The 18,060-nt window shown below is 44.3% G+C and overlaps 1 protein-coding gene across 1 annotated transcript in view; it reads right to left on the reverse strand.

The window, feature by feature from the left end:
- Nucleotides 1-9,925: 9,925 nt before the first annotated feature.
- Nucleotides 9,926-18,060, reverse strand: part of SHISA3 (shisa family member 3) — a 75,674-nt gene continuing 67,539 nt past the window's right edge. Inside the window, exon 2 of the mRNA XM_069631742.1 lies at nucleotides 9,926-11,097. Within this exon, the coding sequence (XP_069487843.1) occupies nucleotides 10,661-11,097 (437 nt within the window). The 3' untranslated portion in view covers nucleotides 9,926-10,660. The remainder of the gene's footprint in view (nucleotides 11,098-18,060) is intronic.

Consider the following 18,060-nt stretch of genomic DNA (forward strand, 5'->3'; position numbering starts at 1 on the left):
AAGAGTACCTGTAATCCCCAAGGTCCTCCAGGTTTGTAGATTCACATAGGAATACATCTTACACCAGATGTTACCCCTGGGCTAGACAATATTCATGTTCTAACCCCATCCTGAAGAAGGTCGACAAATAATCAAGCCTGTGAACCACGGCTGAAACATATGTAGATGGTGTTCAAATAATCCTCTTTGCCATTATGATTCAAGACACACTTACAGTTAATACAGGTGTTAGATAATGATTTATTGATAGGTTTTTACGGTTTTGTATAACCCATGTTGTACATAGAAGTATACATTGGAAGTGTATGAGTGAATGTTTGAAGGTATGGTGGTTAAAATAGGAAGATGTGTAAGATCCAATGAATACAATTATGTTATGTAATTTGAAAGCAAAATTGTGTTAAGTGTTACTAATTGGATGGAATAAAACTGCTTTTTGGATAGTATTCAAGTCAATTTGTGTAATAATTTGTGTCCCCAATCTCACTGACCAAGGTTTATTTTGTGATTTCCTGCAGACTGGAGCCAGGCAGGAGCTTATATACTCAACTTGCTGTAGTGGCATCTCTAGACATGGGCATGGCTCCATCCAAACGGTCCTTCTTCCCTACAAGGGGTGCTGCAGTCTTCCTTCCTTCTTGTTCAGATTTCCGTTTAGGACATACTACTTAACATACTGCTAGCCTATGCAAGAATACACTGTAGCTCCTGTTTTTCATAATTTTGCTACATTATGAACATTTATATATTAAAATATGTTCCTGTCATGCGCTCCATATTTCATTCATTTGAATGATATTTTTATCTGGTCCAGCAATTCCCCTTAAACCTTGCTTTCCATAATTCTGCATTTGGTGCATTGAGCCTTAGCCTGCATGTGCTTTTTGACAAGCAGCCAACAGCTGGTGAGCCACTTTGTGTGCTCTGCCAGAGCTACTCAGTGATGAAACATTGCATAAGCGCTGCGATTTATTTTTAGTGCAGGCCACATTCCTTTTGGCAGAGAGCCTGCATCTGTCGTATGTTGTGATTTAAAACTAAATTGAATTTAACATTTACAATTTTATTCAGCTAATAGTTATTTACACCTTATAGTTAAATACTAACTGCCTTCTTTTTAGTGCTCCCCTCCCCCCTGGTCTCTTGTAGTGCCTAGAAACAGTTAAAATAAGTCTTGCCTAATTCTAAAGTGCTTGGGAATGAAGGAAGGCGCTAGTTAATTCCCAAAACCATGGAGCAGAAACAAGTCCTAGTGCATGTCTGTAAATTGCATGGAGCAGGAACCCCACCTAACCGTTTTTGACTTTTCAAAATTCATTGAGATATTCAAGTCTGCAGTCACATTCAGAAATCAGTGCAATGACATCAGTGTTAGGGCCATGAGGAACAAGTTGTCTGTATAGAAGAGATTTGGGGATCACTATCATGTATGCATTTAGTTTAGAATCCGCTTTACGCTTGGCTCCACGTCATGTTTTAAAGACGCAATCGTTTTTTTTTTAAACATGGCGCTTCAACACTGAGCAATTTCTCCTCCCCGGCCCCTCCTCCCAACCCCCCCTCAAAGACTTACTAAACCTTTGGCAACCATGGGTATATTTTGGGGACAAGAATATTGTAGAAGAGGCCCTTCAATGCGTATTGCATACATTTTCCCATTACATGAATACATCTGATGCTGGTTCCTCAGGCAATCAGTCTCTAAAATGCTTTGCCTTCGTTCCAGGAGGCTGCTCTGTCCAAGCCGGGCCATTTCTGATTCTAGGATTCTGTTTTCTTTGGGTCCATTTTATATTCTTGCCTTGCTGACTTTATTTCTTTCATTGTTGACATCTCACTCAGCCTCCATTTGGAAAGACCACCTCAGTCACAAATACAGCAATACACTTTGTGGGACAAGACAAAGACCATGGGACACCCAATGTGGGCCAAGACAACAAAGACAAAATTGGACGAATTCTAGCTGACAGAGTTGAACTCTGGGGGTGGACACGACCAGTAAACCTCTATGAAAAGAAACTATGGAATACGCTTATATAGGTACTATGATACTTTCCCTTTGTGGCATTCTAGAGTGGCGTACGGTACACCCCAATTGATAGAGCAAATAGAGCACCTGTGAAATATGCCATCAAGAGGGCACACTCCACTAGAATAGCTTAGTGGAGAGGGCATGTAGCAATATGCTGCTGCAATGCCGCCAGGCGGATCAATTAAACTTGTACAGGAAGAAATAGGTCTGTCAAATGAGGCCGTTATCTCCGGCCAAGCGAGGACAATCCTGAAGGCCCATTTAAGCATAGTGAAAAGAAAATGTGAGAACCTGCAGAGAAAAAGAGAAAAACTCCATGAAATGGAAAAAAAGTCCCAGCCTCTGCAAACACAAATAGGCTTGGCGGGTCCTCAATGGCTAGATAAGATGCCCCTCTAAATGCACCAGCATATGCAGACAGGGTCCTAGCGCCCAAGATGAAATATTGATACAATTGCTACTGCTTTGTCCAAATACAGCGTCTTGAGAAGGAGGGCGCGTATTGACTACCTACTGAAAAGCAAAATAGTTAACTGTGATGCAGCTGTGGAAGCAAAAAAAAGCTGCACATGTGAACCATAATGATGAACTGCCATAATGAAAAGCAGTCAGAAAGGGACAAGGAACCACTGTGCAATAGGGTGTTAGAAAGCCAGCCATCTTTGTTGGCACTAGGAAGCGTGAGTGATAACGCCTTGGCTCACAAGGGTGTTAAAACCCATGGGACTTTGCTGTTCAGTGAGCAGTAGATCCACGTGGCTCTGACAGGATGAGAGACGAGGGATACGTCACATGATAAATTGAAGTATGGAGGAAGGCGAGGGAGCATCACGTGGTCTCATGGAAAGCTTAAGTGTGCAGGCAAGATACTGAAAATTGTTTAGAAAGTGATACTAGTACGAGGTCATGATAATCACGAACTTAGTGAAGTAATGAGCAACTGCTTGTTTGTTAGTCTATTTGAAAACCTATGAAAAGGGATCTCTTTGTTCACTTGGGATTCATTCTTTCTGACGGGGATACTCTGTTGTAGTGTTTCTTTGCAGTGAAATGAACATAAACTGATTCTGCTGCCAACTGAAATTGCAGTTCGGAATTGGTTGGGCTCCACAGAGTGTAACCTCACTCTCTATAGGGGACAAGCGAGATTCCTGTATGACACCTGGAAGAGAAAAGACTCGAAGTCCCTATGATGTGAATTTCTGCACTTTTATTTCTTTTCTCAGCATCGTGTTCTCTATTCCTTACTTGATTTTTAAATGTGTATATGTGCTTAGAGGAAAGGTTCCAGTATCCACCAGTGTTGATGAAATGCAATATCTTCTAAATCTCCTACATTGTTTTAATTTGGTGATTCCATGTATTCTGCCATCTGCTTGATATTAATTCCTGCCCACCTTAAACAGTAAGGAATTCCACCAATCCCTCTGGCTGCATTAAAAATCCTAGGTAGTGCTTTGACTGCTAGGTCACTCCCTAATGGAGAACAGGTTTGAACCTGCAGTGTACCCCCTTGACCTAGAAATCATTTAGATATCCTTTTATTGGTTTAAACCTGTGCCCTTTATTTGATGTTTATCAAGTGAATAAAGTTAGCAAATATTGATTGATATGCATTGTGTTTCAAGGTTGAACTGACCATTTCATCCAATTTAATGTTTTTTCTTCATCCAAAATCTCAGCCGTCATTGGGGTTTGTGAGTTTCGATGAATATCCAATAGATCAAGCAAAGTCTGTATATCCGCCTGACCCCCTTCTAGCTTTTATGAAGCTACCCTGTGAGAGGAGTACAGCTTGAGCACCATAGCCAAGATTCTATTTGGAATGATTGTGGTAGGTATCTTGAAGCATGTATTGAGGAGTGAAAACGGCCTATAAGCGCTACATTTATTCAGATATTATTTCACTTTTTAGTATTAGGATGATGCTGGCCAAACTTTCATCTTTTAAAAATAATTTATTGTAGACCTCACACATTTTAGGTACTATTAGTTATTAGGCTTTACATACAATTCTGGTGTGTGTCTATCTGCCTATTGTAATTTCCAAGGTGTAGGAACTTTAATCCAAAAGCTTATTTCATAAGAACTATATGTGTTTGTTGAATTACCAGTGATGGAATTGATTTGTTTATGGCTTCACACATCTCTTCAAGAGGTGGCCCACAATCCTCAATATATGGAAACATATTACCATCCTACAAGTGAGCCACAACATTCTTCTACAGACAGTCATGAGCAGGATGCTGCTACTACTATCAGCCCGTAAACCAGACGCATACTCACTTTTTCTCCCTATGCCGCGTAGCTTTGGTGTATATTATTTATTTATGCACAGGAGGAACTATGCTCTTTTGATCACAAAAGAACGTACAATCGATAGGAAATTGACAGGAAGCAGTGAGCTTATTAAAATGGGGTGAGTTTGAGCGACATTCTGCCCAGGTTGTGGAGGGAGCAAATGGAACAGTTACCTGGACAATACAAATGTGGACATACATAGATGAAGGACAGCCAACATTGGACATTTTTAAGTGCAGGTAGGCGGTACAACCAGCTGTGCTCGGAATGTGACCATGATGGGTGAAGTGCTAGAGTAAAGGCAGAGGAAGTGAGGGACAGAGGCAGGTTAGATGCTAGGAAAAAATGTTAGGTAGCAGGCAGATGAGAGTTAGGTTAAGAGGGTAACTCGGAGGCAATGAGGTAGGCTTTTAGTTTGGCTTTGAACAAACCCATGTGCACTGTTTCTCAGATGTCAGTGGGAAGAGGGTTCCATCCAAGTGGAGCAAGAAGGGAGAAAGAGTGGAAGCGAGCGGAGGCACAGGGAGGGCGAGCTGCCACAATGGTAGTCAAGGAGGAAGAGCAGGGATTATGAGAAGGCTTATAGAGGTGGCAAGAGGAGGACAGATGAAGTGGTGCATTACTGTGGATAGATTTGTGAACCTGGGGAAGATATAGACCCAGGAGCAAATTCAGGTGTTCTATTCAGTAAATCATTCAATTCCATTCTAGTCTTAATGAGCGCACGCACGCCGTGCTCCTTCCCCATTGGTGCAAACTTTCTTTTCTGGACTTTTAAGTTCACATTCTAGATCGATCTTATTTTGATGATTCTTCACTTCTTCCATGTCCCTGCACTGGTTGGTTTTCCTCCGATTCATGATTTCATGCCATCCCATATTGTTCCAACAGAATTAATAGTGTGGAGGTTGTGCTGCTAAAAATCATTTGTGTTATAGCAATACTTTCAAAGACATTTTTGTCTTCTAGTAGCGAGAAGCTTAGTCTCACGTAACTCATCATTGTCCAGTACGTTGAGCTCGATCCTCAGCGGCACATATATTGAAGCACATGGCCGGTTCGGCCGTTGACACTAACAGCCCGGAGAGAAGATGAAGCCAATTCTCGAAATTACTTTTGTCTACCTGTGTGAAGAAATGTCCCTCTTTTAATTAGGGAAATGAATCCCCCAGCCATCAAAAAAGTCATTGCGAAGGACTGCATTTGGTAAATTCCTGGTCATTTATATGGTCCGAGTTCAGGTTACAATCTGCCCAAAGGGGGCTCTAATGTAATGCCCATGTCTCCTCCCACGACTATTTTCTCACCTAGAAAGGTCTTGAGATCCTTCCCAAGCATATTCGAGGAATAAATATTCCCAATGACCTATGTTGTGCCACTAATCCCAATATTCGGTACTGCATATCTGCCGTCGTGCCTCTCGCAGTGCTCAGTACATCACATGTGAGGTTCTTATGAATTGGAATGGAAGCCGCTCTAGTCTTGCTGTGGTAAGTGCTGGGGTGTTCCATAGCGAACTGTCTCTACTGGAAGAGAAATGGCAGGTCCTTATCTAGCATGTGGGTTTCCTGCAGGAGTACAATGTGGGCTTTTATCTTCCGTATGGCAGTCATTACTTTCCTCTGCTTAGTGGGGGCATTCAGGCCTCTCGCATTCCAAACTAATAATCTAGCCATCATCAAAGCCTTTAATGTTTCCCATGATGGCCAAGGGCGAGCACAGGATATAGACACATTCAAGGTGAATTCAGCATCGCGTGCCCAGTGTAACTTCCTGCCCTGCACGGGTTCCAAATACCATGCTGAATGTGCATACACAGGTCAGATTGGCCACATAAAGAAAGTAGGACAAAGGGCGAAACATAGAAACAAACATGAAGCCAAGGATAGCCCCAAACATATTCTTATGCACACTTTCCCCAAACATCAACATCTCAACATCTGGTACCAAGACTTGTGTCGGAGCGAACAGAACATTTAAACCAACCCCCCCAAACCCCCCCCCCCCCACACACACTCACCTTCTATTTATAGTAATAGGGATTGCTCTGAGATCCTAATTGCATCTGCCAGGTTCGTTATTCTAAAAACAAACAGGAACTGTAATACCTTCTTTTGTGTTTATATGTTCTATGCGTTTTTACCCTCAAACTTTTTCAGATAAGTAGGCGAGGATCACTTTTCAGACACTCTGGCCATCATTACTAATTCGGCGGTAATTCAGTGGTAATTTTGCCAAACTACCACCAAACTCGATTACTGTCACCACCACTTTGTCCCAGGGGTTACCACAGGATTACAAGTGGTGGTGGGGTTGTGTAATTCCCCATTTTTGGAGTCTGTAGGACTCCGTGGGGAATGTCGGCCGATTTACCGCTGGCGGAATTACCGTGCAGTAAATCCACCGATTTTTGGAGGCAAAGTGTAGCATTTACCTCGAGCAACAATCTGGAGGTCAATCTGCCACCTTTCCTCTAAAATTGGCAGATTTACGGAGAGGTCATTTCGCTCGTGGTAAATCTGATAAAAACCTATTATTTGACAGTGCAGGAAAAACAGTGGTAATTCCGTAAGTGGCCAAAAAAATGGCGGTAATGGATTTACTGCCACCTTTTACCCACACTACCAAAATTATAATGAGGCCCTGTGTGAGTGTGTGCGTGAGACAGAGATAGAGAGTAAGAGAGTGGAGAGCGAGACAGAGAGATAGTAAGTTCGTTTCCGGGTTCAGCAAAAAAGAATTCCACATGCCCAAAAGGTGTAAAAAGTACACTTTTAGCAGACAAAAGTAGACCTACTCTAAAGTAATGCTGAAAATATTGGGAATTTAAGAAATTGGATGAAAAAATAGTACGGTTTGCATTCCTGCATGCCCAGTTCGGTTCTATGGGTTAGCCGTGTTCTGGTCTAGTGTGTGTGCAAACTTCTGTGGGAGCCCTGGTATGCTACAAGTGTGAAAATGCACGTTAGCTATTGTTTATACATGTTGTTTCTGGGGTTATATTTGTGAAGCTTTTTATTCTGGCATGAGTGGTAATACAGCACTGTTTTTGCCTAGTGCGACTGAAGGTCAGCTCCTGCATCACTTTTGTGCAGATGTTCTCACATGTGCTGGATATTAGCCCTGCGGAGTGAAGGTGGCAATGCCCTTCTAGAAGGCCTTCTGGTGACCTCACTGGCACCCCTGAGATGTGTTGCGCATGCTGCAGCACGACTCATCAAAGGACTCTGCAAATTCGACCACATAAGCCTGACCCTCATTGAAATGCACTGGCTCCCACTGCAAGTACACATGACCTTCAAATCCTGCTGCATCCTCACCAAGGCCATCGCCCTGAAGTCCCTAAGCTACTCACTGAGAAGCTCAGAAGTAAGGCCATGTGTAGACCGGATACTCCTCTCTTCACTTTGAGCTGCTCCCTGACACCTTAGCCCACACACACTCCACTCCCCACCTAACTTGAGAGTGGGTGCTCTGCTCCCCCCATTTCCTCCCCTGCTTGCTTGTAGATCCATTGCTGCCAAATTGCCGGCGGCTACCTTCCCTGCTGTTAATTCCCTGCTCCCTTGTTCTGCTTCCCTCACTTTGTACTTTCTCCTATGACTTGTAAAGTGGTCTGTTACTTCCTGCTAGGTCTGTGCTCAATAAATACCCCAATAATAATGTGTCATGTGTTTGATATGCTCTGCGTGTATTTCACAGGTGTGCGTTTGCTATTTTATGCTTTAACAATTTACTTTGTGAGGTTCAGGATTTGGCTTTTTATTTGAGGTTTGCAAGTGTCTTTCTGTACTCTGATGTTTGCACGTAGTATCTCTGTGTGACTTATTTTGGTCCTGCAAGCTCGCTAAAGAGTAAACCTCTAAACCTGATCCTGAGGTTGTTTTGCATGCTTTAGTGGGAGATTTTGAACATTGCATACTATTGATATTTTATTTCTATCGCACTCGTACACAAGTGTTTCAGAGCGCGACAAAGCAAGGGAGGAGAACGGGAGAACAAAACAGCGATCTTACTAGGTCCAATGACATTGAGAACGTGCAAGTGCATGGGAGGGGAAAAGTGCATGGAAGGGAGGAGAAGTGGAAAGTGCGAAGCAGAGGAGAAACAGATAAATAACAATAAATAAATAATAAAGGCAACAAACAGTGATAGTGCAGCCAGAAATGTGCAAGTGCTAGGTTTAAGGCAGCAGACAGGGTAGGTCTGATATGTGCAGCAAGAAAAAGGGGGTGGGGGGCTGTATGGGCACAGATGGAGACCCCAGTGCAAGGGGTGGCCCGGAGGCAGTGCAGGATGGTACTATGACCTTTTGGGTAGTGGTTGTTGGATATCCTATTTGGCTGTTGTCAGGGGTGGGCTGGGAACGAAAAGAGGCCCTGGAAATAATGTTCAAAGTGGCCCCAAAGGCCACATTTTCAGAAAGCACAACCCTTTCCTGTGGGAAAATGTGGAAACACCACACTAAAGAGGCCCAGGGTGCAGAGGCCTACCGGGACATTTCCAGAGTTTCCTTTAGGCCAGTCCACCCCTGGCTGTTCAGGCTGTGTGTAATGTTCCCATTCCCAGGGCAGGTGCTTCAGTGGAGTGTACTGCACGCTCACAGAGACAATGTGTCGGATGGTGCTTGTCCCTGAGTTGGTGTGGTCATGAGGTGTCGTTTTGATGGCTTAACATTCCTGCTTTTGGGGAGTGCTGTGGTGTGTCTGTGGACATAGAGTTGTTGGTGCTTTTCTCCTGAATGGGTGTGATGCGGGGTGCACTGCTTTCTTGTGGAGGATGTTTGCGGGTTCTCGTTTTGCTGGGGTGAGTACATTTTGTGTGCATTTCTTTTGTGTGGGTTTTGCATCGATGATGAATGCGTGCATCCATTGTATTCTCTCGTATGGTTCGGTTTTTCTCTTTTACTTGGTGAGTCCCTTTTGCATGTTTCTCCTCATTTCGCCTTTGATCCCCTTTATGTAGCGCTCCTGCTTCTCAGCTAGGTTTGCAGATTATGAATTTCATGCATGCATACTACATGTTGCATAAAGTGGAGCTCTGTTGTAATGTGTCGTCTGTATTTGCCACGGATGTGGTCATGAATGCTAGCGTGATGTCATGATTGATTCTGGCGAGTTGAATGCTTAGACAGTGATATGCAAGAGAGTTTGGAGAGTGTTATTTGACAGGTGCTATATTGAGGTACTAGACTATATTGGGTCTGGCGCCTCTGGACTTACATGCAACCAATTAAAAGAATACACATGTCCTTTTCGACCTGCAGCTACAGAGAGGTGCTTGGGATATCGATCTTGGAAGGTAAAGCCCATTCCAGGATTGGGATTTTGGCATCCGAGGTTCTGTGTCACTGACTCGCTGCACTGCAGAGCCTGGGTGTTCAATATGTTCTTGGGTTTATCTGGCCATTTGATGTCCGACACAGGCGCTATCCTCATGGGTTTGACACATTCATTGGAGAAATGTAGCCATGAACTTCACTCCTTGCGTGTATCCTGATTTTAAGCACTGCCACCGAATTAGAAACTCACCACCCTCTTTTATTAACATAAAATACATTTCTGTGAACTCACTAATTATTTAGTAATGTCATCGTGTGGTAAATACATTTTATATTACATTTTTTACATTTGTACATCACTAATTTTACAAATAAGATCACCTGTAGGTGCAACGTATCCAACTGTGTTACTGCTGCATAACCGAATGCCAGGAATAAATAGGAGAAATAATTCATGCCAACAGCAATGTTTTAGATGTTTAAAAAGAAGATATCTTAAATTAGTAGATGTTTAAACTTCATTTCATTGAACAGGAATAATCCAGTTGATTGGTGGCAAAGGAGCATGATCGAATGTCATAATAAAATGTGAAAGGGGCCATTTTTTTTTATCACAACCATTATAAGTTTGCTCGTGTTCCTGTCCAAAAAAGGTTCCCTCCCTCCTCTTTGCTTGCTTGTTGCACATCCTACTACGTTGCCACGTGTGGCTCTAAAATTGTCTGATGCATTAAATGTTGGTTGAAACTCCCTCGTTGAGGGCTAGAGACCGTTTTGTTAGTTTCGATTGAGTTTAAGCATCATAATTCCTTGTTGACTTGTGTCACCCATGTGTGTTACAGTACTAATCTCTGATTTACAGATTCCTATGTGTAATAGGTTCCCTGTTCATGGTTGCTGGTTGAAACTCCTTCACCGGATCAGGGGCATCACAGAGGGGGTGAAGTCCCCTTAAAGGAATGTGGCCTGTTTCCTGTCGGCGCCATTTCTGTATGCTTCCGCCGGCGCAATTTCTGTATGCTTCCGTTGTCCTCTGTTGTAATGTCTCAGCCCTGACAAAATTCTGGGCAGTTCTTGCCCATAGGGTCTGTTTGAAGAGGATAGGAAAAGTACTGCGGGGACACCAGGAAGGCCGCTGGTTGGCCAGTCAGGTGGATTGTGTGGGTGGAGGTGTAGGGTGGAGGAGAAGACTGCACAAGGCATCCGGGCTCGGCTCGGGCGAATGAGAACCTGCGGATAGAGCCCCCAGTGGAGCTGGAGCTGGTGGCGGTGCTGGACTGCCTGGACGGAGTCCGGATGCTGCTCGACGTCAGGATCATCGGGAGGGTCTCCGTCTGGTAGCTACGCAAAGAGAAGCGGATGGGCTGTTGAGAAGTTTGTTTGGGCCTCAAACAGGTACAGCAGTAAACGGCCACCAAGGAGCCCACTATAACAAAGGCAATGAAGATGGATCCCACGATGAGGAAGGGCATGTAGATGGGTTCTGCAGAAGAAAGAAAGGCAAGAAAAGATCAGTGACCAACAGGATTTCTATACTTCGTATCCAGTCTACACAACATGTTGCTGACTATGCCATCTGCAACTTCACACCTGAGGCCTCAGTTTCAACCAACAACTTGCAGTCTGTTTAATAAGCAATGCAAACTAATAATGGGCAGTAACAGGTTGTCTATGTTGTTTTGGGCCTCTGTAGAGACACTACCATTTTGAATTTCACAACTTCACCTGCTGACAGCAATATCGTTTATCATGAGACAGTTTGATGATTGAGTCACTATTGCACTCGAGACTACTTGCAACTGCCTCACATTAAAAAGAAGCATTGGCAGTTGGTTTTTGTGTGGTATTAACTGGCCATCGATGGTAACAGTTACAAAATGGTGGGAGTACATGGGCGTATAATAGCATTGCCTGGAAAATGCCTAATACTTATACACATGCCAAAACGGTTGGCTTTGCCAATGCTTGTTTTCATCACACATAGGGCCTCATTATAAGTTTGGTGGTATTCTACTGGTAAATCTGGTGGGATACCACCAAACGTTAATACAGTTACCGGCACTTGGTATGCTGGAATTACTGGCATATTCCAAATGCTGGCAACGGTTGTTACTCCCCAGGGGGAGCTGCCGGTATTACTTGCACTGGTAATACCCTGCTGGTAATACCAGCAGTTTTTGATGGTTGGGTGCCGGAATTGGGTGCCGGAATTACCTCTAGTTCCCAGCTGGAGGTAATTCGGGCCACCACACCACCAGAATTGAAAGGGTTCAATTTCAGGAATGTGGATGACTTCCATAATGTCAGGTAGGTAGGAACTAAGTTCTTTGTTGTTTGCCAAGGATAAGACTGACCCTGGACCATATAGACAGCAACACTGGCGAGAGCATTTCCCCGGTGTTCCATGGATTTGTTACAGAGGGTAGGGAAGAAGGACCACGAAGAGTATGTGGATGAAGGAGCTCGCTTCAGGAACTGAACACTGTGCGTTTCCAAAGGAAAGAAACCTCATATGTCAAATATAGGGCAGCTACACCCATCCATATAATATTATTTGTAATATTAAAAATAAAGTTATCCTTATTTATAGCACATTGAGGCAGATTCCTCCTGTACTAAAAATAGATTAAGCATTATACACACAACTCGAGGGGCGTACTGGGGTTACTGGCCATAAAAGAAAAGGTCTGAGCAAGGGTATTTAACAAGGTTTATAGCATCATTACACGTGCTTTGGCCATAGGGTTGCATATATAAAGCTATTATTCCTGCATAACTCTTGGTAGCATGCAGCATGGGTCTGTAAATTGCGGCTCTTCAGATGTTTTGAACTGTGACTTCCATGATGCCTCACCTTTGACTTTGCTGGCTGGGCCTGATGGATATTGTAGTCCAAAACATCAAGAGAACCAAAGCTTGCATACCCCTGGTATATCGTTTATATAAGTATATTAGTTGTTAGGACTTAAATCCGCCTGGGCAGTCACAGGAAAATGGCTGTGAAGTACGCTATGCTATGCCTCTAGTCTTGAAATGTAGCATTCTGAACAATTTGTGGGCTATATGAACCAATGTTCCGAACATACTGCTTTATGCCGCCTGCAGATTATCCAATGAAAATGCTTTCTGAACTTTCCAAAAGTTATAATAGGTGTCATTATTGCCCAATTTAACAGTACTCATTGTATCAACATTTGAAGGATTAAGGAATGTTTCGGCTCTGCCAAGTTTCGAGCTTGTGAACTTCAGGATCCCCCACACGTTTGGGGTGAGGGGTTAATACCATGAGCTATCTTTCTACCTTTAAATGAGGAATAAGAGCTAAACGTGACTGTAATTGTTGATGTATAAGGCGGTTGAGTGGTTTTAAAGGAGAGGTAGGCCATATCACCTCTGCCCCTGATGTCAAGTAAGGATGTGCTGGTGCGCTCAGTGCTGAACAGGTGTTTAAAGACCAACTTGATGCAGGAGGAAAGTATATCTCTGCATTACTTTACCCATCGTGCATCCCGGTGGTTGGTGTATGGTGATTCTGCATTACTTTACCCATCGGGCCATGGGAGTTATATATCTGCATCCCGGTGGTTGGTGTGTGGTGATTCTGCATTACTTTACCCATCGGGCCATGGGAGTTATATATCTGCATCCCGGTGGTTGGAGTGTGGTGATTCTGCATTACTTTACCCATCGGGCCATGGGAGTTATATATCTGCATCCCGGTGGTTGGTGTGTGGTGATTCTGCATTACTTTACCCATCGGGCCATGGGAGTTATATATCTGCATCCCGGTGGTTGGTGTGTGGTGATTCTGCATTACTTTACCCATCGGGCCATGGGAGTTATATATCTGCATCCCGGTGGTTGGTGTGTGGTGATTCTGCATTACTTTACCCATCGGGCCATGGGAGTTATATATCTGCATCCCGGTGGTTGGTGTGTGGTGATTCTGCATTACTTTACCCATCGGGCCATGGGAGTTATATATCTGCATCGCGGTGGTTGGTGTGTGGTGATTCTGCATTACTTTACCCATCGGGCCATGGGAGTTATATATCTGCATCCCGGTGGTTGGTGTGTGGTGATTCTGCATTACTTTACCCATCGGGCCATGGGAGTTATATATCTGCATCCCGGTGGTTGGAGTGTGGTGATTCTGCATTACTTTACCCATCGGGCCATGGGAGTTATATATCTGCATCCCGGTGGTTGGAGTGTGGTGATTCTGCATTACTTTGCCCATCGGGCCATGGGAGTTATATATCTGCGTCCCGGTGGTTGGTGTGTGGTGATTCTGCATTACTTTACCCATCGGGCCATGGGAGTTATATATCTGCGTCCCGGTGGTTGGAGTATGGTGATTCTGCATTTCTTTACCCATCAGGCCATGGGAGTTATATATCTGCATCCCGGTGGTTGGAGTGTGGTGATTCTGCATTACTTTACCCATCGGGCCATGGGAGTTATATATCTGCATCCCGGTGGTTGGAGTGTGGTGATTCTGCATTACTTTACCCATCGGGCCATGGGAGTTATATATCTGCATCCCGGTGGTTGGTGTGTGGTGATTCTGCATTACTTTACCCATCGGGCCATGGGAGTTATATATCTGCATCCCGGTGGTTGGTGTGTGGTGATTCTGCATTACTTAGCCCATCGGGCCATGGGAGTTATATATCTGCATCCCGGTGGTTGGAGTGTGGTGATTCTGCATTACTTTACCCATCGGGCCATGGGAGTTATATATCTGCATCCCGGTGGTTGGAGTGTGGTGATTCTGCATTACTTTGCCCATCGGGCCATGGGAGTTATATATCTGCATCCCGGTGGTTGGTGTGTGGTGATTCTGCATTACTTTACCCATCGGGCCATGGGAGTTATATATCTGCATCCCGGTGGTTGGAGTGTGGTGATTCTGCATTACTTAGCCCATCGGGCCATGGGAGTTATATATCTGCATCCCGGTGGTTGGTGTGTGGTGATTCTGCATTACTTTACCCATCGGGCCATGGGAGTTATATATCTGCATCCCGGTGGTTGGTGTGTGGTGATTCTGCATTACTTTACCCATCGGGCCATGGGAGTTATATATCTGCATCCCGGTGGTTGGAGTGTGGTGATTCTGCATTACTTTACCCATCGGGCCATGGGAGTTATATATCTGCATCGCGGTGGTTGGTGTGTGGTGATTCTGCATTACTTTACCCATCGGGCCATGGGAGTTATATATCTGCATCCCGGTGATTGGTGTGTGGTGATTCTGCATTACTTTACCCATCGGGCCATGGGAGTTATATATCTGCATCCCGGTGGTTGGAGTGTGGTGATTCTGCATTACTTTACCCATCGGGCCATGGGAGTTATATATCTGCATCCCCGTGGTTGGTGTGTGGTGATTCTGCATTACTTTACCCATCGGGCCATGGGAGTTATATATCTGCATCCCGGTGGTTGGAGTGTGGTGATTCTGCATTACTTTACCCATCGGGCCATGGGAGTTATATATCTGCATCCCGGTGGTTGGTGTGTGGTGATTCTGCATTACTTTACCCATCGGGCCATGGGAGTTATATATCTGCATCCCGGTGGTTGGTGTGTGGTGATTCTGCATTACTTAGCCCATCAGGCCATGGGAGTTATATATCTGCATCCCGGTGGTTGGTGTGTGGTGATTCTGCATTACTTTACCCATCGGGCCATGGGAGTTATATATCTGCATCCCGGTGGTTGGAGTGTGGTGATTCTGCATTACTTTGCCCATCGGGCCATGGGAGTTATATATCTGCATCCCGGTGGTTGGTGTGTGGTGATTCTGCATTACTTAGCCCATCAGGCCATGGGAGATATATATCTGCATCCCGGTGGTTGGTGTGTGGTGATTCTGCATTACTTAGCCCATCAGGCCATGGGAGTTATATATCTGCATCCCGGTGGTTGTTGTGTGGTGATTCTGCATTACTTTACCCATCAGGCCATGGGAATTATATATCTGCATCCCGGTGGTTGGTGTATGTTGATTCTGCATTACTTTACCCATCAGGCCATGGGAGTTATAAATCTGCGTCCCTGTGGTTGGTGTATGGTGATTCTGCATTACTTTACCCATCATGCCGTGGGAGTTATATATCTGCGTCCCGGTGGTTGGAGTATGGTGATTCTGCATTACTTAACCCATCAGGCCATGGGAGTTATATATCTGCGTCCCGGTGGTTGGAGTATGGTGATTCTGCATTACTTTACCCATAAGGCCATGGGAGTTAGGAGCAATTTTACATGCGCATGTGAGATTGTTGTTACTACTAAAGTCAAACGAACTTCAAGGAAACACAAGAACAAACAAGAGGGCCCCTGCTCCCTTTCTACAATGAAGCCATTATCCTCTGGACACTGGAATCCATTTTCTGCCAGAATCATGAGCTTGTCTTTGCATCAGAATGGCCACACAGATGGCTTGAATATTACATAGAGTTTTTGAAAGGATTGCCACCATCTGGAGTCAAACGCAGATATATTCGATTTCAGGACTATGAAAGGGGCAAACTCTCTAAGGAATTGTTGAAACACCCCCTCTTCCATTCATTTATTAGCCCAGGCACCCAAAAATAAGCTGTCTGCAAAGCTCTTCCATTCTGATGGGTCCTAGCCGTGCCCACTATGTTTTGGTCTCGAAACATCAATGACCCACCAGCCTCTGAATCTGCGGGTCTAGAGTCTCAGGGTAGACTTTAAATAACTAGATTTATGATAGAGAGCTTGGGAGCTTCAAGAAACCCGAGATAGACGTATTGCAACAAACAGGTAGGTCATGCTTTCAATAGGGCATTTGCAGTACCACTTAAAGCCTTGGTATGGAATCATGATGTTTACAATGGAAAATATTTTTCAGCCTGGCCCATTGAGAATACAATCAAATTCTGCCAATGACCATTTTATGTTATTGCCACTCGTAGAGCTAATTAGGGTAAAGCCAACCAATGCTACGAGGGATGTAAGATCTCTATTATTGCATGCAGTTAGTGTTGCCTGATTTAACATGGAGCCCGCATGGTGAATTCAGAATGTTTACCTAATTCTCTTTTGAGCCTATTGATACTTGTCCTTTCAAATTTAATTTATAAAACAGTTTCTCAAGTAACCATCTTTTTTGCTACAATTGTGAGATCCGCCCATTTTCCCACGAGTCTCCTTAAACTATCGTAAAAGGTTATGGCCGCCCCTCGAAATATATTGCCTGATGTAGTAACATGTTGTCACCTCCACCCAGCTGTTCCTAATGATCTTTTTATGCTGCAAGTGCTTGATCTTTTGCAATAATCACATGTCGCATCAGAAGGAAATCAATTAGAAATATGTCCATCCATAGCAGTCACCACATGAAGACAAAGGTGCCTAGTTGCGCCATCACAAATGCCAGCTGTGTGATATTATCTAGTTATCGTCCAGGTCTTAGTGGTTTCAAAACCATGCGAGTTGAAAACTGTCATTAATGCATTAGGGGCATGTCTGTCAGTCATCCACACTACTTTCAGTGGGTGGAATTGTGAAGGCTTAGCAAAGACTCCTGTAAGCACTATGTGTCTGTGAATTCAATAGATTGAAAGTGTGAAAGGGTCAGGATGCTGACCCTATCAGGTAGGGATGGGTAGAGGGGCCCCTACACCTCCCCCCCACCCCCAAGCCTGAGGAGGGAGGCCTATTAGTGGTTTCACTACCACCAGTCCTGCCCCTGAGGCCAGGTGTGAGAGTTGGTAGGGACGTGTACCCCACCGCCCTTCTGCATGTGCATGCATGACCAGAATAAGTACCATCTTTTGTTGTCAAACACCTGCATTGCACAATGCTGGCCAGTCTCTTTCTAGAGAGAGAGAAAAAAAAACTGTGGAGCATTCGCACATTTAAGAGGCAATCGCAGCACTCTATGTGACACACACATTCGGTTTATCTTCAACAGGGATGCAGAGTGGACTGCACGTCAAAGCGGCAATCACAGCGCTCTAAGTGACCCACAATGTGACATTCAGTTAACCCTCAACCGGCTAGGGGGTGGTTTGTATATATAGCCAGCAAGGTAAATGCTCGAAAGAAGGATAGCACTGTGGCAACGCGCAGGTTTTGGAAACAAGACCACGCTGAGCAACACATGTTCGAATAACGGATCCGTGCTTGAGATTAAGCACATTATAAATAACCTGCACTTGCACGATCCGAATATACAAGGCCTAGTAGGATGTTCCTCCCCCCGCCAACCCCTTGACTTGTTGAGCCTTGTGACACACGTATATAGGCACATAATAAACGAACAATAAAATACATAAAAAATTTGAATAAGTACGAACTGGGACAGGGATTGTGTTAAAAGCAGGGTACAATTTCTAAATGCCAGAGGACCTGGTACAGAAAGAGGGCGGGGCCTTTTTGTAATCCCATGTAGTGTGTAATGTTTATTGAC

Source organism: Ambystoma mexicanum, chromosome 6q, assembly GCF_040938575.1.
Source record: "Ambystoma mexicanum isolate Mex_15411 chromosome 6q, UKY_AmexF1_1, whole genome shotgun sequence".
Lineage (NCBI taxonomy): Eukaryota > Metazoa > Chordata > Amphibia > Caudata > Ambystomatidae > Ambystoma > Ambystoma mexicanum.